This window comes from Magallana gigas, chromosome 8 (genome assembly GCF_963853765.1).
Source record: "Magallana gigas chromosome 8, xbMagGiga1.1, whole genome shotgun sequence".
Lineage (NCBI taxonomy): Eukaryota > Metazoa > Mollusca > Bivalvia > Ostreida > Ostreidae > Magallana > Magallana gigas.
The window spans coordinates 30,703,087-30,727,223 of NC_088860.1; the positions used below are offsets into that span (position 1 = coordinate 30,703,087).

The 24,137-nt window shown below is 34.4% G+C and overlaps 2 protein-coding genes across 5 annotated transcripts in view; one reads left to right on the plus strand and one right to left on the minus strand.

Annotated features, from left to right (window-relative positions):
• The window catches only part of LOC105331306 (alpha-1,6-mannosyl-glycoprotein 2-beta-N-acetylglucosaminyltransferase), a 30,340-nt gene extending 15,621 nt beyond the window's left edge, over nt 1-14,719 (plus strand). For both annotated transcript variants that reach the window (XM_034473982.2, XM_034473983.2), the window contains exons 6-10: nt 6,885-7,015; nt 7,245-7,320; nt 8,953-9,042; nt 9,796-9,920; nt 10,346-14,719. In XM_034473982.2, coding sequence (XP_034329873.1) covers nt 6,885-7,015; nt 7,245-7,320; nt 8,953-9,042; nt 9,796-9,920; nt 10,346-10,556 — 633 coding nt within the window. In that variant the 3' untranslated portion in view covers nt 10,557-14,719. The remainder of the gene's footprint in view (nt 1-6,884; nt 7,016-7,244; nt 7,321-8,952; nt 9,043-9,795; nt 9,921-10,345) is intronic.
• An 845-nt stretch (nt 14,720-15,564) lies between these two features.
• Nucleotides 15,565-24,008, minus strand: LOC105331292 (KAT8 regulatory NSL complex subunit 3). Of its 3 annotated transcripts, XM_066068173.1 has the most exons (15): nt 23,909-24,008; nt 22,603-22,753; nt 22,168-22,323; nt 21,806-21,859; nt 21,218-21,308; nt 21,005-21,088; nt 20,802-20,903; nt 20,487-20,624; nt 19,241-19,459; nt 18,947-19,018; nt 18,786-18,860; nt 18,190-18,411; nt 17,844-17,954; nt 17,564-17,714; nt 15,565-17,322 (listed from the first exon to the last, which is right to left on the minus strand). In XM_066068173.1, exons 2-15 carry the CDS (start codon nt 22,731-22,733, stop codon nt 15,803-15,805), a joined length of 3,126 nt encoding a protein of 1,041 aa, XP_065924245.1. In that variant the 5' UTR covers nt 22,734-22,753; nt 23,909-24,008; the 3' UTR covers nt 15,565-15,802. The 3 variants fall into 3 exon arrangements, with proteins under 3 accessions (XP_065924245.1, XP_011431718.3, XP_065924246.1); XM_011433416.4 differs by lacking the exon at nt 21,806-21,859; XM_066068174.1 differs by lacking the exon at nt 21,806-21,859 and having other exon boundaries at nt 22,156-22,323.
• Between the last annotated feature and the right edge of the window lie 129 nt (nt 24,009-24,137).

The following is a 24,137-nucleotide window of genomic DNA, read 5'->3' on the forward strand; positions in this document are numbered from 1 at the left end:
TAGTGGTAGGTGAAATATTGTCAAATAAATTACGGTATATGCTGTAGTAGTAGTAGGTGAAAGTACTGTTAAAAAAGTACAAAATGGTGAAGCAAGTACCAAAGCAATGTTGTATATTCAGATGAGTATAACTCACCAATAGCTGTTCTGGGGAAAGTGCACCTTTGGGTATAGAAAATGGGCCAAATACTGTGGCGGCACCACAGTTAGTAGTATATTAGGGTTATTTATTGAACACTTCTTGTTTTAGAATAGCAAGTGAGCTAATCTTAAATTCTGGAGAATAATCAGCCCTTTTAAAGGGGAAGGAAAGTCAGAGGGGAAGGAAAGTCAAACACATAATTATTTTATTTATATTAATTAAGTAGTTTAAATTATCACATTTAGTCATGCTGTTTGAAAATAAACTGCATACTTAAGCTTTTATGCAGGTTTGAAGTTAGAGAAATTGTATTTACTGGAGGCTGACATGATGTTGAACTCTTTTGTATTTAAAACCAAAAAAAATTAATTATTTTGACGTCACACCATCTATTCCGGTTTGGTTTACATAAATATACAATGTACACAGTGCTCTGAATAAAATGCTAACTGGTGCCTTTCTGTTACTCAAGTAATCGACCGAAGAAAATTGATACTGTTTAGGTTCACACCTCAATCTAAAGATTAAATACATGTTAACATAAATTTATGCATTTTTATGAAAAAATGACAGCTGTTAAGGTGGCTCTATACACCCACAGTTTATTCCAATTTTCAATAGAAGACCACAAAACATATACTTATCAAATATTAAAATGATGATAGGGATACTATAGGTATTTTTAAAGAATTTTTTAATGTTTTTTCGTGTTTTCATAAAATATTTTTTTAAAAGACAGCTATTAACAAATTGAGAGAAATTTGATTGTCATATGATGGATATTTCCTTTGGACAAATAAAAAAAATATAACGCTTCTTAACATTCAAAAATGTTATAATTGCAATTTTTTTTAAGTATTTCCCCATAACATAATTTTTCATATTTTCTTACTCTGTTGACAAATCATCTGAAAAAGTTGCTTGATATTATAAGAAAATGTATTTTAATAAATATGACATAAAAAATTGAATGAAAACCATTGCAAATTAACACAAAAAATATTTTAAATCTTATTTGGAATGAAAGTTCCTTAGGTAGGGTTATCGTTCCTAAGTCCCAAGGCCCAAACACATTGGGAACTTTTTATTTCTGAGTTGAAGAAAATTTCCTAAATATAATGTTGGAATGATAAATACATACATATTTCATTATAGACTTTGCCCTGTATAAGTGGATATATTCGATTTAATGCAAAAGTAAGTCAAATAAATAAAGGGGAAAATTGACTAGGCTAATAGGATTTATGTATCCCAACCTGAGAGAAATTCAAAGCAACCCTCTCATCCCCGTTAGGTGTCGATATTAATGTGCATTAAAGTATATTATAATTGAAATATTTTCACCGGTTTAGAATTTTCTTTCACGGTATTCAACCAAAAATACGTTTTAGAAATTTTTGGAAAGTTAAAAAACGTATAGTTCTCAGCGGGAATCGAACTCATGACCTACTGGTTTGTAGTGAACCCACTAACCCACTGCGCTACGGTGCAACATATCGATAATGGTAAAGAAACTCTTCAAAAAATTATACAGTACTTGATTTTATTGCTTATTTCGCTAAATAATACCACACAACGTGAAGGTGTCACATACCACATTACTTGTAAGTAATGAATTTTCCTATTATCAAATTAACTCTATTCATTTAACAAATTTTTCAAAAGAGCGGTTCCCATACAATTCGCCTCAGTTTAAATCAGCCAGTACCGGAATTGCATGCTTCCAGATTTACTTTTTTGCGTACTGCGTCATCAAAAAGTGGTGTATAGAGCCACCTTAATCTATTATTCAAAGTTGAAAATAGCATCAAGTAAATTTTTATTCCAGGTCAAGTTCTTCGCTAACAAAATAAGTATGTTATAATTGTAATCTGGATGTTTAAATGCTTTCTCTAAAGTTGGAATTACCATGTTGAAATAACAACAGCAGACATTTTCTACGATGCTTGGCATCTATGTGGAGATTCCTCCGTCTCCTACACTAATCTTTGCTTTAAGATTTCAACGAACATGCTCCGTTTGAGGTTTATTTGTAATTTAGTGGAAAGTAAAAGGACGGTCTCAAGTCAATATTGTTTCAAATTTTCCAGAACTTGTCTACGTTGTCTTTAGAGCGAATATCATGATTTGCTAATAAAATGATGCTATGTTGATAAAACAAACCGGAATAAATGGTGTGACATCATAGATTAAAGTTCAACGGCACCTCCCATAATGGCGGGAAATTTAAATTAAGCGATCTATTTTTTTTATTTATTCATTGTTCAGAGGGTTCTTAATGAAGATAAATACGATTTACAATTATAGTAGATGATAATTGATTTATTGTACAGCATATTTTTAGTTTCAAGACCCCATTTTGACTAAAATTAAGCCTATACCTGATATTTGTTGATGCTATTAAGATAAGATGCATTTCATCTTATACATTAGACTGATATGAAAAACAGGTTGAAATCACTATAAATATTTTTCATATGTTTACTCTTTTATATGTTGATGCAAATCAAAACATCCATCAGTATGTGTCGATGGTGAGATGGTGATACTAAATACATGTAGTTGTCATTGTAGCTTGTAGCGTATCCCGTTCTCATACTACGCATTATTTAAATTAGATATAAGGCTTAGCATATTTTAGAAAATAAGCTGCATTTAAAATTAAAGTCTAAATGTAAGACAATGAAAAGTAATTAGCATATACAATGTGAATATCTATTGGAACTCATGTAATGGTGCCCAGAAATATTCCTACTCAATTAGAAACAAGAAGAGGTCAATATCAGCATGCTATTTCAAGCATTAGGTTTCATTTATTCCAGCCATGAATGCAGCCTAAGGTCTTAATTAGTGTGGACTATACAATATTTAAAACTCTCAGAAAGATCATAAAGTGACAACAAAGGAGACAGAATGAATTCAATTAGTTTGGAACTCTATCATTATGATAGCCTCTTTATAACCCCTGGCTTTTTCGTCTTGTTGTTGCGTTGAGAGCAGTGTTTTTCTGGTCCTATATTAATGATACACTGTATGAGAACACAGACATTCGATAGGTCAGCATTGTGAAATAAATACATGTTGATTGCAAAAGATAGAAATTGGTTTCGAATGACTGGCAGGGGAAGATAGCCTCATGAATATTTCATTTGTCTCGTCATTTAATATGACAAAAAGTTGTATTACTGTGTCAACTTTTATTGAGGTTTTTTTAAAGTACTCGGATCAGCTGTATCAGATTCCTGCTCTGTAAACAATACTTTGAAAAAAAGCTAGCGAATGATCCAGACTGCTATAAGTAACTCGTCAGAATATGAGAGACAGTTCAAGAGATGAAGTGTCACGTTTTGATGATAGTAGTAGAATTCAACCTAAAGGCTCAGTATCTGGTGACTGTTATCTGATCTATCAGGACAAATGTTCCAGACAATGTGCTGTGAAGTTTACTGGACTACAGATGAGGAGGACAGTGTATACCTAGTACTAAGTGCCATGCACTACAGGCATATGATTTTTTCTTTAGTCTGGATGTGTATGATTCATCTATTTGAATATTTTTTTATGACAGGGAAAGGGGGGGGGGGAGAAGGGTAAAGGAGACCTCTAAATTGATATGCACATTATGTTCTGGGTATCAAAGTCACACAAGTACGGGTATATACAAAGGTTTTTGCACCAATCAATTCTGTAGGAGACAATCAAAGGGATGGTGAATACTACCCCCCAACATCCATGCACCCCCACCCCCCCCCCCCCCCACCCCCACCAACTTTCCTTCTCTTTTATTTAAAAAATAAAAATTAAATTTTGTCTAGTTCCCAAAAATTGATTAACAACTGCATATCTATTTAAACGGTACACTCTGAAAAATTTGATTCATCTTTTGTTAACATTTAAACCCTGGAATCTTCATCATAATCACTTGAACATTTCAACATTCAATATAGAGAGAGTCATGCAGAGAATGGAATCCGAAATTCACATGTATTGATTTCATTGAGATTTATTTATGGCAGGTTAGTGTGACTAACATGAGAATAACAAGTAGTTTCCAACACCCCAAAAACATAGAGGCTTTCTGTTGGATTTGATTTTCACCTGCCTATGATAGCAGTCTATTGATCTTAAGTGAGAATCTGTATGCCAGGTACCCCAGAACATGTAGATCAATTACCGGTAGAAGAGTAGGTATTTGTTTACTTTCAGAAAACTAACTACAGTCAATACTTATTGGATAATTCCATGTTACAAGTGAAAGAAATACATTAACATCATTTGATGTACTCAACCTTGGCTCAAAAAAGAAAGACAGATGCATTGCTAACTATGGTTTAATGTACCCAGGCAGGCTCATTAATCATAAAAAAAAGGGCATCTTCTATTTCATTATTAATAAGGTCTGTGCTTGCAGTGGAAAGAGGAATTTGTTTTTAAATATTAAATACAAAATTGATGTCGAATTACACATTCTGTTTAACTTATAGATTGACATACGGTACATGAACATATTATAGTTCGCCTCATCTGATCAATTACCGGTAATATGTGAAGTTTTTATACATGCATGTAGTTACAGCTGCTAGTTCCTCTCCTCTCTGTGTCAGAAAATGTCAGTAGACAGATAACGATTACCGGTAATGTTGATAATCACAAAATGTGTACAGAATTGCCAATATGTTAGTTCTATCAAAGCACCGGTACCCAATGCTGTCATTATCTTGATATGTAAAGCACAGACTTCAAAAATTTTCACATCTATTTGTACAGTACTTATAATTTTCTGCTAGTGTTTATGTTTCAACTTATTCAAATTAATTAGGTAAATAGCTATTCTAAAGAAAAGACTACAAAAAACTGCAAGAAAAAGTGAGCCTTTTAAAAAAAATTAATATGCATATTTTGTAATATAGCAAGATAAAGAAACTAATAATTTACACTCATCGACTAATTTTCCCCAATATCTCATACCAAGATGATTGTACCTACATTATTCAAAATTTTGTGTCTAGTTCATATAGGATTATAGGATTTTGGATCATGTAACCAGTGAATCGGTTTAATTGCAGAGAATTGCAGGAATATGATTATGCTGAACATGTACAGACAGTTAGGATTTCAGTTCCAGTGGCATTGACATCTGAGACATTATTGAATGTGACCATAATTGATTTTTCATGGATTTGCAATTATGCTGGTGTACAAATTTGTCATCAAGATCTATTCTCTATCTGAAACCAAAAAAACCGCTCATTTGCAATGATTGTTATTTGCAATTGAGCCTGCCTTTATTTGAGAAGGCAAGTCTAGAGCAATAGCTTAGTGGTTGATGATTGCATTTGAAACAACAAGATGGAAACATCATGAGAGCCAAAGCCTTTATAGAACTGCTGTTAGTTTGTTGTTGTAGGAGTATATAGAGAAAATGTGTATGTTCATCCTGTACAAAAGTGACTCAGTTTATTATGAAATTTGTACAAATGATCTGAGTAAGATGTAAGAAATCCTCTTGAGTTTATTAGTTGGATTGCTGTAGTAATCTAGCCGTTTAAATTAGAGATAGTGTCCACATATTGGGGATTTGTTTATTAGCTCAAAGCTACACCAAGACAAAATTTGTTTACAACCAGATCAAATTAATTCCAAGAGCTATTGAGAAATCTCAATAATAGCATTATTTCTCGTTTCACTTGAAAACTTTTGCTCTTTATTTAGGGTATATCCTGTAGTGGATTTATATATGACATTTAATTATACCCCTGCTCCGAAGGAGAGGGGGTAAACTGTTTTACCCTTGTGTGTCTGTCTGTCTGTCTGTCCGTCCGTCTGTCTGTCTGTCTGTCTGTCCGTAACAAAAATTTCTGTCGCATTTATCTCAGCAACTATTTATCGCAGATGCTTGAAATTTTAACACAGTGTTTGTTAAGGCATGCCATATCGTGGGATATATTTTTGTACTAATCGGACGTCAACTTCCTGTTAAATGACGACTTTGCTTATTTTTTAACCAACATTTTCAAACAAATTTTCGTCAAAGATTTCTCAGCAACTATTTATCGCAGATGCTTGAAATTTTTACACAGTATTTGTATAGGCATGCCATATCGTGGGATGTATTTTTGTACCAATCAGACGTCAACTTCCTGTTAAATGACAACTTTGTTTATTTTTTGCCAAAATTTTCAAACAAATTTTTGTCAAAGATTTCTCAGCAGCTATTTATCGCAGATGCTTGAAATTTTAACACAATATTTGTTTTGACATGCCATATTGTGGGATATATTTCTGTACCAATCGGATGCCAGCTTTCTGTTAAATGTCGACTTTGCTTATTTTGCATATTCACATCAGAGCGGGGGTATCACTAGTGAGCATTGGCTCACAGATATCTTGTTTTAGTTTGTGTTCTTGTGTTGGGTTTATCCTTTGTAATGTATTGCTGACATTGGTTCATAAAGAATTCAAAACCTTGAAATTAATGAAAGCCAAGAAAACGTTTTGAAACCAAATAACAAAAAAAAAGAGGGGTTGTTTTGGCAATACAAAGCCATTAATTTCAAATAGAAAAAATAAAACAAGAAAACATTTTAATGTCGATTAACCTTCCCCAAAGAGGAGTGTTGTTTTATTTTCAATATATAGTCTATAGCACTGTGCCAAACAAAATCTCCAGTTTCATTAATAAGGGAATACCTAGCCTAGTTTGTCATGAACTGAGCTTATGAATGTTTGATAAATCTTGCAGCTTCACCACGTGTTTGACGAGCTTGACGTGATGAAGAACTACACAGGACAAGTGCTGCTCCTGGAGGAGGACTACTACCTCGCCCCGGACATCATCACCACGCTACAAATGACACTCAACCTAAAGAAAAAGTCAGTACCCCCCCATCAACAGGCCTGGCCTTAGTAACAATTTTATAACAGCTCTGTAGCAATTGCTGCAAGATTCCGTCTTTTTAGAAAATAGCTTTTCATTTAATCACAGCTAGTTGTTTTGAATCATAGAATTATTCTGCTGAAATGAGAGAAAAAAAACCCGCAAGTACAGAAAAGATGGGATTTATAAAACGTAATGTTAAAGAAAGATTTTGTTTCGTTCTAGAGAGTGCAAGGACTGCCGTATGATAACAGCGGGAAATTACGACAAGGCTCAAATCTTTTCGTCCAATGCAGGCAAGGTAGGCTACTTTTACCTGTTGAAATAGATCCTCTACCTGACTGATATAAAAGAGACTGGTCAGTCTTATTGATTGGAGGTACATGGCTTTATGTCTGATACATGTACCATGATGGTAATTTATGGGCTGAAATTGAACCTCATTAATATATCCCTTAAAACCATAGTTTTGGAGGAGGGTGTGTTATGTCCCTTGCTCAAAGGTCATAAGGTTCAGAGACAGTAAAATATTAAATGCATTTCAAAGCTGCATGCATTAACAAAAAAAACAGAAGGTAAAGGACACAACCCCATAAAGCAATGCCTCGCTTTAACATGACCACATAGAAATAAGGTCCATGTGTGTATTCACTCTTGTAGTTTGAATAAGAGAAATTAAGAATTATATAACTGCATGATGTTAGAATTTCATTAAAATTTTGTCCCTAGAAAATGCTGTGTATAAAAGAGCAATCAAGTAAAATCTGAAATTACAAAATGGAGAACCCTTGAATTATGCTTAAAAACAGCCATTTATTTTTCCAGGTTTTGGAGGTAACATAATATGGTTATTAGCTCATTTTTCTTTACACACTCTTCATGTAAATTATTGTATTCTTGTTAATTTTCTTTAATGTACATGTATATACATGTAAAATGTACTATACACTTGTTTACTCTTCAATTCATATGATACAAATGGAGTACTGGTACAGGTACCAGTAATTATTTAAGCAATAAATGCTGTCTTTGGTGGTTCATACAGACTAAAAGAGGTAGCAAACTTTGCATAAAAAAAGTACTATCGTATAACATATTTGCTGCGATAAAAGCATTTATTGTTTTATATTTACATCTGTCTTTTGAAGTTTTCTTACATAACTGTGGAGTTACCATTATTTGTGTTTGCACAATTTTTGTGATTTTTTTTTGGATACCCCTCACCCAAGACTTGACATCCCCAACGAATTATGAAACACATTTAAATGTATATACCTACAAGTAAATCCCTTTAGTCACATTCCAATGAATCTTAAAAATTCATGTATTGACAATCTCCAAAAAAAATTCCACCATGAATTTAAATGAATTCACAGTATTCATGTAAAGAAATTAAAAGAACTAAGAAACAAAAAGATATCAGGAATTTAAATATTTAATTTTTGAGGTAATAGTTTCAATTTTGGTTCTATGAAATGTTAATGTTAGCTCAAGGAGCTTTTTGAAAGCTCAAAGAAAAATCCTTTGCAAAAAAAACCCCCCACTACTATTCTTCACACATAGCATTCTTTTTCTTTTATTATATAAGGGAGGGATACTTGATATATACTGGTATGTTTTAAAAATGTGACCAATATTTAATTTGTATCAGTATAGTGTACAAGAATAGTGTAATCTATAGAGAACAACATACCCTTTACATGTACAGTAGCAGAGAAATTGACCAAAGAATTGAGAAATTTTTTTCTAGAGAATAATGAGTCATGATGATACATGGGTATACAAATAAACTGTCATTTTAGAATTGAAACACTTATTCCCATACAATTAACATTGTAAATTGTTTTAACAATGTTTTAATTTTAGCATGTATGTCAAATGGGGGTTGAAAATGAAATAACATAAGATAAACCTTATACTTTACACATTTTAGATGGAGTTAGCATCTTGGATTTCTTCAAGACACAACATGGGGATGACATTTGCTCGAGATCTATGGAACGAAATCAAGAAGTGTGCCAAAGTATGTACAACTGACTCAACCTTTCTGATATGACAAGTACAAAAAACTATGGGGGTTTTATCATTATTCTATGAGTACAATATTTATACCCCTCTCTCTGAAGGAGAGGAGGGTGTACTGTTTTACCCTTGTGTTTCTGTCTGTCTGTCCATATTAAACAAATTTATTAAAAGATTTCTCAACAGCTATTGATCGCAGATGCTTGAAATTTCATCTCACTCTCTGTTTATGTATGCCATGTGGTGGGCTTCATTTTTGGACCAATCAGACATAAATATCCTGGTAAATGACAACCTTGTTTATTTTCAGCCTAAATTTTTTAACTAATTTTTGTCACAGATTTCTCAGCAACTATTAATTGCAGATGCTTGAAATTTTAACACAATCTTTTTTTAGGCATGCCATATGGTGGGATTTATTTTTGAACAAATGTTGTCAACTCCCTGTTAAATATTGACTTTGCTTATTTTGTATATCACATAAAAGAGGGGATATCATATAGTGAGCATTGGCTCAACAGATATGTTGTAACTTGTTTGTTGTTGAGTTGATTAAATTGAATGTTTTATTGAAATGCAATATCTAATAACATATTGTATATATCAAATCATTAGCCACAAATTTACAAATCCTTGAAACCGTAATTTCTATAGATCCATGCAAATTTATGCCCACAAATATTAGTGAAATCTCCTACAGGAGAAAAAGCAGTATATAAAATGTGTACGTATTATATATTGGTGACATTTGCAGGAATTCTGTAACTTTGATGACTATAACTGGGACTGGACGTTGCAGCATCTAAGTATGAAGTGTATACCAGGCCAGATCAAGTTGCTCAAGATGAAAGCCACTCGTGTGTTCCATATGGGAGATTGGTAGGAATTTCATCACTTCTTGTCCATCTTGCCCCAGTCCATTAAAACATGCCTATTATAATATGCCAGGACGAGCTGTCTTTATTCTACATAAACTTACCCAGATCACTTAATTTGTAATATCTGATTAAATTTATAAATTGTTGCATGACTATAATGTAATGAAAAGGTGGTTCCCCAGTCAGATAAAAATCAATTCTTCATTAGCTCCTTTTTATTTGATTGTTGCATGAAATAAAAATGAGCTAGTTTAAAATTCAATCAGACTAGTACTGTCTAGTAGTTTTTCTATTGCTCTGACAGCACTATAAAAAAGTTTGTCATTTACAACCTGTAAAAAAAACCCATCCAGATTGTCAACAAAAATGTTCATCATACATTATGAAGATGAGTTGTGGTTCTTACTGTCCTGCTTTCTGTTGTAGTGGAGTACACCACAAGGGAAAGAACTGCAATCCCCAGGTCAAGAAAGCCCAGGTGGAAAACCAGATCAACCAGAACCTGAAGCACCTGTTTCCCAACGTAGTCAGTGTAAACGGACAATCACGCTTCAAGTTACGGGATCCCAAACCTAACGGCGGCTGGGGAGACATTAGGGACAGGAATCTGTGTCTCAGTTTTGTGGACGGAGCTTAACTAAAAATGGAGGGAAAGCATTATGTTTTAAAATATTCAGGGAACAAATGCAAGAGCTATGAATGTGCATTTATAAAACATTACACAGAAATAGATGCATGTGCAGACACAGAGAGGGTTTAGCTCTATAGCTCTATACAAATTCACTCAGTTCTTGGGGCCCTTGTTTTTATATAGTTGTTCAATGTGATTTCACCAATTTTTGACTGTGATGATGTAATAAAGGGCATAGTGTTTTGGTCATCTCATCTTTGTTGCAGTCATGTATGGTAGGATGATGTTATAACATTTATATGCAGGAGAAGAATGAATGATTTTGTTTGGCACAGTTTTTCTTTTTCGTAGCCCGGGTGTGCCAGAGCAATTTTTATGCAATAAACGAGTGAATTTTGATTTTTTTTTTTGTTTTAGATAAATGTGTTCTGCAGTTAGATGTACACGGTATAAATAGCATATCAATTTTGTTATACATGTATTGTATTTTTTTTTTTTTTTTTCAAATTTTTAATCTTGATTTTTCAATATCGATTGTTAAGTGGAAAAAAAAATGGATGGTGTTGTTTACCTGTTTAATTCAAGTCATTTCAAGGAGTTATTAAATCAGACTTATCAACAGCAGCTTAAAATTTATCAGTATATAATAGCATTTAATACATACATTCAGAACATATGAAAATTTTTTTTTTTGGGGGGGGGGGGGAGTTAAAATAGAAATTTAAAAAACAATTGAATTCTTTTACAAAGGAGGTAATTTAATTTCTCTTTTCACATAGTTGAAAAAGTATTGCCAAAACTTCATCAGCTTAACAGCAGCATTAGGAAACTAGTCGGTAACCCACAAACACAGCAAGTTCCGTAATTACGGGCCAAACTTGTATCAATACTAGTTCAGTTTCCAATCAAACTTCAGCTATAAGATTCATGAATCTGTATTGTTTAAATACCATTCACACTTTTTTGTTCATCTCCCAATGAAAAGTTTAATCCTACTCTGTGTATATTTAAGATCGCAGATATGAATTTTTTTTTGTTTGCTATTGCCTATATAAACATTAATATTCTAATATTCATTATCAGACCATTAGAAATATGAAACATGCATTTCCTAGACATTTTTAATTTAAATTCATAAACAGTAATAATTTTTACAGATTGGACCAAACACAGAGAGGAAAATTTTGTTTTTTATAAGATCACTTTGTTTATTAAGTAGTTTGAGAGGTTTATACAATTTAAACATTGCAAATGGCTCAAGAAAGTAAGTAAGGCTAAATAGCTGTGGTACTCTTCGTAGTTTGAATGATTAACTCTTAAAAAAATATGCATTATGGATCATTTATTGCAGATTATGTTATAATTCTACAATGTTAAATGTGTATTTGCTTAATTTTCGAGATCTCTGAACATTGTGATGGTGTGCTCATGTTAACATAATTTCTTTATAATTAACTAAAATTTAAGTTCTCTTTTTTTTAACAGTTTTGGAGGGGCAGTGGTATTATAAAATAAAAAAACACAAATGTTTTATCTTTCTAATGAGCCATCCATACTTTGTCTTACTGTGCTATTAGATGTGAAATCCTTGTTTTCTAGGTATATCTTTGTAAAATATGTATGTGCCTTTGTCATGAATAAACACACACACACATTCATTTTTTTTCTGTGATAAGCATTGCTTTCTCAATCATTCATGCAGTAAGTTTCTCATGCCAAATGTTAGTTGTTGGTTCATGTTCATTTTCATATCAATTTTCTCTCTCTTAGTGAGTCTTTCAGAACTTGTGTATGTACTTTTACATGTATTAGTTAAAACTAATCGGTACATGTTTGTATTAGTTTGAATTTCTGTTGATGTAGAAAACCGTGGTTTGACCTCTTTTTAATCTGCCATACAGCGCATGCACACCAGCAGCATATTGTAAAATGAAAGTGGCATTATGAAAGTTTAAAAACCAGGATTAAGAATTTCATTTTTTTTGTACTTATTACTTAACATTACTTAACCTTTTGTCTAAGTAATATAGCTAAACAAAATGAGATGGAAGTCAGAGTTTTCCATATTAAGTTTATCAAGGCTTTAAGAACAGACAGATCTTGTAAATAAAAAAGTGAATCTTTGTGATGATGGCTAACTTGTGTACATATATGTAATACATGTTTAGAATTATTTTTCTTCAAAGTATTCAATTGGCTTTGTTCATAGTTTTATTTGATGTATTCATTTTTATAACTTTGATTGCTAGTTTGTGATTACCCTAGTACTTTGTTATTATTTAGTTTTAAAATGTCATTTATTTGAGATAAGCTTTATTTGATTCCTGCTTTAAAATGTTGGATGTTATTTTTTAATGTAAGCTTCAAAAAAGGTTTTGAATTTGCCACATTTCTAGTCATAAACATATAATATTTGCAAGAAAGATATTTGTCAAAAGAGGTGGGGGTGGGGGGGATTACTAAAATTTGACTGAATTTGATGTAGCTGTAAAATTGTCTTTAAGGAGAATGACCACCTGATGAAGGAGACAACTCTTTTCCTATTTTTATTCTTCCTTCAGTTGTTACAGGTATTTCATGAAGCAATTTGTAACAAAAGAAACATTTTGTTATTGTAAAATTGAATTTAAAATCAAGAAACTCAAATTCAGGATATGAATCCAGTTTGCTTGGATGTACTGAATGGTTATTACCGGCACAACTTAATCCCTATACAAACATATCGGTACATGTTGCAAAACAGGAAAGCTTTAAAACATTTTTAAATATAATATTCTGATGAAATATTTATAATAAAAAAATTAATCCTAATTATTACTAATCTTTTCCATTAAAGGTACCGGTATATATATATATATTTGTTTGATATTTAATCAATAGGAAAAACCTGTGGAAAATCTTATGAAGAAAGTGAAACAGAGGGTCATTCTCCTGTATGTAGTTCTGGTACCATTACCTTTTATTGCCATCCTAAATCTCGCAAAGTATTATGAGCAAATTTTGTTCATTTCGTTTACAAAAAGCACACAATACTGAAGCCTTAAAGCATAAGCATTAATTGCCTTCTTTTGCTTTCCTTCAGAATTACAACCAAATATATCATAAGTTTCTGTACTTTGAGCACTTTAAATATTAGTGTACATGTTTTATCATTATGTCTGATAATTTTACTATTCAATGGATGTGTGATTTTTTTGTGAAAAAAATGAATCTGGGACCAGTGTAGAAGTGTAAATGTAGTTGTTGACACACAACCAACACCCCCTCCCCCAAACGGTAACAGGTAGCACAGCTGTATGGTAGTGTGTTTTCATGCAGAGCTGATGAAATGTAAGTTGAGATGGTGACAGAAAAATTTAAATTTTTAGAGCAGTATTGATTCCCCACATCCATATGGAACTTAAGGTGCCTCACTACACCTTGAAATAGTTTCTTAAATCAGCAGAGAATTACTTGATTATGATAAAAAGCAGGATGGATGAGAAGTATATATGTCAAATAGGCGAAAAAAGGTGCAATTTTAGATAAAAAATGATATTTTCAAAAATTTCATTCAGTAAATATGAATAAAAGCCCCAGGCGGATTCGAACTCATGATCTGCGTGTCACAAGCCTGTTACTTGAACCACTGAGCTATGACGATATACATCTGAATCGATTGATACAAACAGTTTAACAAAACATTTAAATCGCCATCTTGTGACGTAGTGTCTTAAAAAGTATAAGTCTCGGTGTAGTGAAGTACCTTAATAAGTGCTTTATTTCGTCAGTTTATGGTTGGGTATTATATTACGCTGATATCAGAACTTTCTACTTGCATATTTTGTGTAATTTCCAGTGCATTGTACTTTATCAAGGCATACTCATTATTATTAGCAGGTTTAACAGAAGAATAATCCCTTGTAGAAAGTTTTTGGGGAATATTGATCTGTTAGAGTACATCCACTGGTACCGTACTTTATATTAATAAACATTTATCAGTGGGAAATTTCTTAATCAAACCTTGTTCAACTGTACACCAAGTCTTCATCCCATCATAATATATAATTAAAACATTAATGTAATCAAGTTATATCAATCTGTACAATACAATAATTGAATTGTGATAATGATCGCATAATGATTCTGTGTTCTTGTTAATTTATTGAATAAATTTTCTTATGTATATTTAGTGAAGTTGTTGTTTTGAGCTAAACATTATTGGGAGGGTAACTATCTCCAAGCACCATGCTTAATAAAAGTCATACAGATAAAAGAATAGAAAGGACTTTGCTTGACCTTAACCTTTGCTTGACCTTAACCTCTAAGTACTTTACACAGAGGTTTGCTTTGACCTTGATCATGTAGAAACTTGATTTAAGGTCACTGTGCACCCCTTAACTACAGGCAGTCTTATGAAAAAGTATGCACAAGATTGGGTCAAATGGAGAGAAGTTAGTCTAGAACTGGATTTTGAAGAGATCTGGTTTGAACTTTCACCAACAAACCTGGTTCAAGGTCAAAGTAGATACTTAATCCATAAGCACTACGTAAAATATGAGCCAAATAGGATCAATGGAAAAGAATAAATGGTCCAGACAAGGACTTTTCGAAAGTTCTAATATGACCCTGACCTAAAAAATTTGTTCAAGGTCACTGAACATCCTATATGAAATTTTTTTTTACCAAGAATAGAAAACATTGTTGTTTAAGGATTTTATACATACTTCTGCTGCTGTACCTTAAACTTTGACAAGAACTTAGTTCAATGTACCAGCACTGCACAATTTAACCTAAAATTTTTGTGGGTGAAGCATTTGCCAGGTTGGGAGAGGAAACATGTTCCAGACAGTGCCCGACAGATAAACTGATTACTAAAGGGTGCCCTCAGACTTTTGAAATACATTTTGGAAAACAAGTCAATAATTGTTACATGTATTCATAATGCTTTGATCTGGGTTTTTTTTTTCGTATCTTGCAAATATATGATATGAATGTTATCTTAAGAGCTACATGAAACAACAAACCAGACACAAATTTCTAAATATGTTTATTGACAATTTTAACAAAAAATCCATTAAATTTTACCATAACATTTCTTTAAAAAAAATCAACCTACACATTAAGATGATGAAGTAAATGTAAATGAATATGTATTCAAATATAACAACAGTAAGAAATGAACAAGATGAAATGGCGAGTATTATATACAAACTATACAACACTGCACATAGCTAATAAATTTTTTTTACATTCTCAATCCCGTCACAGAATCACAAATCATACTGTCGTGGAGTTTTGATTTTCCTGGTCCTAGTGGCGGAATTAGGTGGCAGCACAGGTTTGGGGGTGGGGGTGTATGAAGTGACCGAGGGGGTGGTGGACTTGGGGGAGGGGCGGGTGGATGGGGAGGTGGGGGACACAGTCACTAAAGTGGTAGAACCCTTGTGTTCACTCTCAATGGTCTTAAAGTGGTAAGCGAGCATAGACTGAGGGGAGACGGATGACACCCCCACTGTGGTGCTGGTCCTCTGTATCACAGGACTAGATTCCAACAGAGAGGACACCTTACCCAGGGTCTCTGTAGTGGTCGGGATGATGGTGGGAGACTTGGATGATGTTTTGTAGATGGTCGGTGTCACCACGGTATGCTGGCCTTGTCTCTCACTGGAAATGTGGATGGTTGTACTGGAGGGAGAAGATTTCTGCAGGGAGAGTCCAGAGGCTATTTTGTTTACAGTGCTGGCACTGGTGAAAGTCTTGGGAACAGTCACTGATGTGTGGGGCAGTGAACTGCCGAGTAGCTTGGCTTGGGTTATAGTTGACACCAAACTCTGAGGAATGGACCCAGTGGTTAGAGGAAAGTCGTGGTACTGAGATTTCTGCACAGCCTGTACTGTCTCATCAGTCTCTTCCATTGACCGATCCCCAGAAGTCTGGTCCAAGTCCTCAAGGGTTGAATCCGGAGAGACAGTCTGCTGGGACTGAGTGACCATCTCCTGGGCCTTAGCTGGGCTCTCTACAAGTTTCTGTGTTTGACTGGGGAGAACGTATGTAACGTGCTGGGTGCCTGAAGTACTTGATGCTGATGAAATGTCAAAACTGATTAAAGGTGAACCGAGGGCTTGCGAAATAGGAGACTTGGAAGCAGCTGTCAGTGAAGAGGCAGATGATTGTGGGTTTACAGATGTTGAAGACAGAGATTTTATGGATGCTGTGGATGTCACTCCAGCTTTACTTATTCCAGCCAGTAACTGCTGAATTTGACTGGAGACTGGTCCAGCTGTGGTGATGTGAACAGATGGTTTAATACCACCTCTTAAAACATTGGATAAGTTTATCAGGCTCGGCAGACTGATCTGTGGTGTCGACAGAACAGGAGCACTACTTGGAGCCGACTCCCTGCTTAATACATTGGTAGGAAGGGCATAGGCATGAGTACTGGCGATACTGCTAGCAATTCTTTGTGCTGCCTCTTTCTGAGCCATCAGATTGGCCAAACTTTCCAGGGTGACCTTGGAGGCTTTGCTTGGACTCTGCTGACCAGATTCTGGATTCAGGCCACCATCGGCTTTGGGCTCCATGTCCTTCACAGTCTGTGGAACAGAACTCTGTAGAAGGCCAGAGAGTTCAGGGGCACTGTTCAGGGCCTGGAGACCGGCTATTTTACTGGCTAAAGACAGGTTTAGAGTTGGCTGACTTTTCCCAGATCCAGCTGCTGCAGCTGCTGTTTTTAGCCTCTTTTTGGCCACCGACGCTGGACTCTTTACATACTTCCTTTTCTGCCTGGGAGCTGCAAAAGACAAGAATTCATATACAACTTATTGTAATTTTACTTTTTACTTTTTTATGATAATTCTGTACAAAACAAACATACCAAACTAGTCAAGCCAAAATAAATGAAACTTTGAAGGGTGGAACTATGAAGAATATACAGATCATTCATGTTTTAGCCAAAGTAAAATGAAAACTGTTAATTAATAGAATTCAGACAGATAATTTAAATACATGTACAAAGTCCTACTGACACGTACGATTAGCTAGTTGATTGGGCCCTGCCAGGAGGTGACTAGCCAGCTCACTGGTCTGTTGCCCGACAGACAGCTGGTTAAATCCAGCCTCTCTCGCAGCCTTCAGAGCCTTGGCCACACTCAACTGCTTAGGTGTTGAAGGTAGGGACTTTTCCTATAAGGATGAATGTTTTGAAAATCATGGCCTATTTTGTTGTTGTTGGTAATTTGATCTTTTGTTACAACTTGTACGAACAAGACAAACAAGTACTACACATATTACATAATATAGAGATCTACAAACCTTCCTTTGTTTTTTCTTCTTAAGCTCTACTTCCTCTGAAATCTCTGCATTATCAGAGTTTAGAAGGTCCGACTGAGAAAGAACTCCTCCAAGAAAATCGGCCACATGGTCCTGTTTATATGGAGAAAAATGAATATTTTTCAAAACGGAGCTTTTCAAGTAAATTTCATAATCAGCTAGTCTATAACAGCTCAATATATTTTAAAAATGCATAATCTACACTTTAAAAATCATGCAAGTACATGGACATGAATATATTGCAAGTCTCTCTTTTAGATTTATTAATGTAATTTGTTCACACTTGAAAATTGTTCTGATCAGTAGACTGCATAGCACACTAGCATACCAGTATTTGCTTGTCGGCCATGACTTGAGTGATGCCCTCCTGTTTTTTCTTGCCCCGACACACCCTCAGGTTACTGTCAGCGCCCCCTACCACCAGTAACTCGTTCTCCGCCTTCATCCTCTCCCTTAGGTCCTCCATGTTGTCAATGGTGGCCGTGTACGAGTGCTGGCCGATCACAAACATGGTCGGGGTTTTACTGTCCAAAAGGGTGTCCTCTAGGTCCTATAAATCAATAGTTAGGATAGTGTTACATACAGCCATGTACCTCTATGTGCAGTAATTTGGAGTACAGTGAGAGTAACAATCTAAGCATATACCACAAATAAAATAAAAATTATTTTGGGAGCAGCTCAGGGTCACATTCAATACATTGTAAATCAAAATACTAGAGTATTAGATTCAATTATTCATGGTTTGAATTTGGTTTAAAGAATGAATTTTAAGAGGGGTAATGAGTAACTAATGACCTAGTCCATCCAATAAAATAGACTTAAATAATTATAGCTTCTTAAAATTCAACTTCTGAATAAACATGATTTAATCTTAATTCATAATTAATCATAGATTCTACTAGGAATTAAAGAACTTGCCCTTACCCCTCGTTGTCCATTGATGCCAGTGATGGGTAACCCCAGACACACCACTGCAGACACAGCCTCTACTAATGACACCTACAGAACGACCAAAATCAGAATCTAGCTAAATAAAGAATTACAATGGATTGCAGGGAATCTGAATGTACTCGGATCTAACTTACATGACAGGCCACCAGTGCACCAATGTTCCATCCAAGCAAGACAATAGGCTTGTGATGAAAATGGCCTTTCAACTAAAATTTGAAAAATTACAATAAGTCGTCTATTTGGTTTGACGTATGTCAACACAGTCAATTATTAATCATTCATGGACTGGGCATTATCATTGGTAAATATTACCTCTTTAAAAAAATCAAAATTTCAACATCAAACAATTGTAGAATTTTGCAAAATTAAAATCTAGCATATACAAATACACATATACATCTTCATCTCCAATATAACTAGTGCCTTACCTCAAGGACTTTAGTTCTGACCGCCCCTATCATGTGCTCCAGACACTGGGCTATCCCCACCCCGCTTCCCCCGTTGACTGTGTGCATGGTGACGGGGATCACCTTCCCCAGGTTGGAGAGCTGACTATTCCAAAATCGGGTGCGCTTGGAGTAACTGTGTCCTGTGTAGGTCGGACCGTTGGGTGCAATCAGAATCAGGGGGTTCCCTGGTAACTTGTTCTGCAAAATAAATATCTTAACTTAGAATAATAAATGTTGACAATCAATTACATGTAAATTTAGCAAAAATCAAAACATGGTGGTAATGTTTGTATTTTTGTGTGATATATCAAACTTTATACATTGCAATAAATAAATGCAAACTTAAAAAACAACGGATCTAATTTATTTTTGCAAATTTTGCAATAAATGAAAACAAATTAGATACATGTATTGAAATACAGGTACAACTATGCCAAATATGAACTAGAGGTACTGTGAGCAAGCTCACAATTGATACCCCCAGCTAAGAAAAAAATCATAAAGCGTGTATTTTTGCTATTATAGAAAATATTGGATGAATCTATTTTACTGACCATTTTTTTTCCAAATAAAAATTTTATCGGGGCAGGCCATTTTCAGAGAAATGGGGATGAAATCTAAAAATAATTTTATGTGGCATAGAAGAGCAAGCATTGTGTCAAATTTTAGCTTCTAATATTTCCATTAATACAAGAAATGACACAGACAGAATTTAGCATTTTCGAAACAATGACCTTGAACTTCCTCAATTGACCTTGGGTAAAGGTAATGACACACCCTTACGTCATAAGCAATATTTGTGTGAAGTAAGATTTTGCATTTTTTCTGCCAGTGACCTTGCCCTTGCACGAATGACCTTGGGTCAAGGTCATTACACACCCTTACGTCATAAGCAATCTTTGTGTGAAGTAAGAACCTCCAATGTTTCTCCATAAGAAAGATATGGACCGGACACAAATTTTGCATTTTTTCTGCCAGTGACCTTGACCTTGCCCGAATGACCTTGGGTCAAGGTCATGACACACCCTTAGGTCATAAGCAATCTTTGTGTGAAGTAAGAACTTCCAATGTTTCACGGACACGATTGCACAGACAGACGGACGGACGGACAAGGTGATTCCTATATACCCCCCCAAACTTTGTTTGCGGGGGGTATAATGAAGTAAGTGTTTAATTAGAGAGAAAACAACACATGTGCTAATGTACTAGGTAATGCTTGACATACTGGTTTCTGTTGGGAGTATACACTGAGCACTGGGTCCCAGGGTCTCTTCAGCAGCAGATTGAGGGCCTCCAGAGATGCTGTGGCAGACTTCCCTCCTACGCTGGTGTTGGCGATCATTTTGTCCACCAGAGAGGGGACCTGATCAAAGACATCCACTTCATTTTAACATTCAGCGAAACTTTGCAGCACGACATTGAGTGAGTGAATGTAAAATTGAACCATTTTGTTGCCTCTTGAGGGCCCTTAATTGGTGAAATAAATAAATTGAAAATTAAATTGAATTTAAGTAGTTTCCTATCAAAAAATATCAATGACCTTTGCCCTCAGGGTCTGAAGGACATCCAGGTAGGCTCCAAGGACAGGTAGACTCAGGTTGTCCACTAAGACACCGTGTACCCACTGAGTCAGTCTGGTGTCCTGTAAGTGTAAACGGACCAGATACAATAACACTGAAAAGGTCTCAATAAATCATGAAAACTTATTTCACTATGGCAATGTAAAAAAAAAGAAGTCTTTACCCAAGCCACACTAGCAAAAGCTTGCCTGACCCTGCGAGCAGTCTTGTCTATATGGATTCTTCTCATCACTGGTTCATTAGAGGTCTGAATAAGATTGAAAACAAAACCCTCAAGGATCCCTACTGCATCATAGACAAATCAATGTAAAGAAACAAAATTAAGTTTTATGATAAATTCTATTCCACACATTGGAATTTAAGAAAATCTGCTTACATTGTGGTAGGTCAATCTGGCCAGTCTGTCAGTTTGCAGTGCTTTGATAATCTTGTTGAACAGCCTATTCTGCTGCAAGGTCCAACCAGTTCTACAAACATCAAGCAAAGGTACTAATAACACCATTCAAACAATTTAAGTTGACTAATTATAAAAATATTCATAGTTATATGTAGCCTACATGAATAAATGCATAACATTTCATCAGCATAATATTTAATTATTTTTATGTTAACATTACTCAGAAGAATAAAATGTTTTGAAATTATCTTTCATTTTCAGTCAAAATGCAATGACCAAACAAATGGAACTGAATTGACTGTTTACAATTACTATGTCAATGATAAAAGTTTCACAACTATTTAGTCAGAGTCTGCAATATTTTGTTTGTTGGTTGTGCCGTGGTAATTTTTCATGCTTGAACTAGAAGGAAACGGCTGCATTTTTCAACATACGGTACGGTAAACATCTGACAGACTCTGACTAATTGGTAAATATAAAATAAAAATCAAACAAAGCCCAGGGCAAAACAAGGGTGGTTAAATGAAAAGCATGCAAATGTAACTGAACTAAACAAAGATTTGATACCTATTAAAGTCTTTCATAAGAGAAATGCTACTGCTTCCTTTGTCAAATTGAAATCTACATTGGGATATTAATGACTTAGATAAGTCACAATTATGTCAGAGACAAGAAGTCATTCAATTTAATTTCTCTCAGTTATCTTTATATTGATGGATATCAAATCTTTTAGGGTCTCGTATGCTGTACTTTTGAACTACATTCTACGGTTGTATATAAATAAAACAGTTCACAGTCATATCAATTCGAGAAGTCGATGAACTGATTGATTTATACTGAAGACTACGGTTATCCGTCACCAGAACAATGAGATGAGAATAATGAGGGGGTGGGGACCCGCCTGTAAGATGACCGACGTTTGTTTGAACCTCGATATTTGCTCCTCCCAGTCGTCTGGACACTCCTCCATCCGAGCAAAGTTCACATGGCGATCACACTCGTGCATCAGGCTCCTTGCCTTGGCCATGTCATAAGAAGGGTGTGGCTTAGCAGGTGCATCCACTACGTCAATTATTTCATGATCACTGGAAAATAAAAATGGGATCTTTTGGTTTACTAAATAAGATTTCATGACTTAGATTTTGCCAGTTAAATTTCTGTGAAGATTTGGGTTTGTCAAGAAAATGATATGTGCCTTTTTATTATATCATAATTAAGCATTCATCCTAATATTTATATTCATGTCATCACTGATAATGTGATTGGTTAATCTTGCTTTAAGAACAATTTTTTTTACAGGAGAAATATTCTGGCTTTATAGGTAAAATATTTTACTAACATGGGACTTTTACAGTTTTACATACTTTGAGTTTTCAGCTGTTTGGTTACGAGGTACTCTTTGCATGTACATGAGCTTCACTGGTCTGGCATGACTGGCATCTGGATGGGCACTCCATGGCTTCGAATAGCCATGATCCATTCCAACAATATCCATGATAATAACAGAATGTGGAACTAAAAATAATTTCATAAAAATTTATATAGACATCTCCATATTCAAAGACTTTCTTATTCTACAGGCCAACTGACATATTCATATGACATATATGACAATAGAACTTATAAAAATCCTGTTATCCATTTTGATCAGTATGCAACTGTACATTAATCAAAGTCATCCATTTTTTAACTTTCAAAAATTTGCTTTTACTTGAGGCCACAATAATAGATTGCATATAGAAGTTTAGATTTCTACTGCAAATGTGGTTGCTCAGCCAGCAAACCTTGGTTACATTTAGAAATAACTGGTGGCACACTTTTGTACCAATATTTTGCCAATGGTCAATTGTTTCACTGGTATCGACCAATGGAAAAATTGTAAGCAAACCCAATGTAACGTAAAACTGTTAGTAGTTTTAATTCCACCATGTTAAAATCTATGATTTCTCAAAAGGTATTAATTGTGATGGCTTTAATTTTATACTGCAATTATAGTAATTTCTCTTTGTTTTTTAATATAAACATAATACAGTTTAGAAAACTAATGGTATTATCTCTGATGGGTAAAATTTCACAGGAAAATTATAAACCGCAAACATAGTAAAATCAAAACATGTGATTATTTGCAAATCTACAATCTCTAACCTAAGGAGCAAGGCTAGCTGCTAAATAAGATCATATCTACTTCTTTCATGCAAGAGGTCTATTAACATTACATTATGTATATAGTTAGATATAGTTAGATCTGTATTAAACAAGCGCCTGTGCATATGATCTGTATCTTTAAATTAATGCAACCCTGTAAGTGTTCTTTGCTTATCCATTAAATAGAAAAATCATCAAAATGGGATAAAAATCAGAACCTGGAGCAGAATAAACTTGCAACTTCTCATCTATTTTAAAAACTGCATAAATTACACAGCTTTATCTTTGTCGCTATAAATCAAAAGGTTGTGCCTAACACGGCAGAGCAGTTAGAATAGTAATGTGAGCATAGGTTGGAACGGTTTTAATTTCGTGGGGAATTATTTTACGCCATGCTCGTAAAAGTCTGTTTACATGTGGCAATGACTGATATGTATTAACATACTTTGATAAACATAGTGATTTTAATTGGGTAGAGTAACTTTTCCCTTTCTATATGCTTATCATTGTACATACAAATATTACCTTTGTCAATGAATAAATAGCTAAACCATGTAAACTATGAAAGCATCTTCTCAAGAAAAATTATTAAAAATGGCGGAAATTTACCACCATTTGATAAAATGAAAAGGATACCGACAAATATAGCATTCCCGGAATAGTGACATTTCTCAAAGGCTGCTCGTGTGATATCATGCACATATAACATTAATTTATATTACTTAAATACAAGATAAACATTTTCCTTTAAAAT

What these genes read in the sequence shown, in the direction of transcription:
- LOC105331292 (XM_066068173.1), bottom strand. Translation starts at nt 22,733, where the DNA reads ATGGATATTGTTGGAATGGATCATGGCTATTCGAAGCCATGGAGTGCC. An exon ending in TCAGAACTAAAGTCCTTGAG is followed by an intron (nt 19,019 to 19,240) that starts GTAAGGCACTAG and finishes TTCAAATTTTAG; the next exon opens with TTGAAAGGCCATTTTCATCA. An exon ending in AGAAGAAAAAACAAAGGAAG is followed by an intron (nt 17,715 to 17,843) that starts GTTTGTAGATCT and finishes TCATCCTTATAG; the next exon opens with GAAAAGTCCCTACCTTCAAC.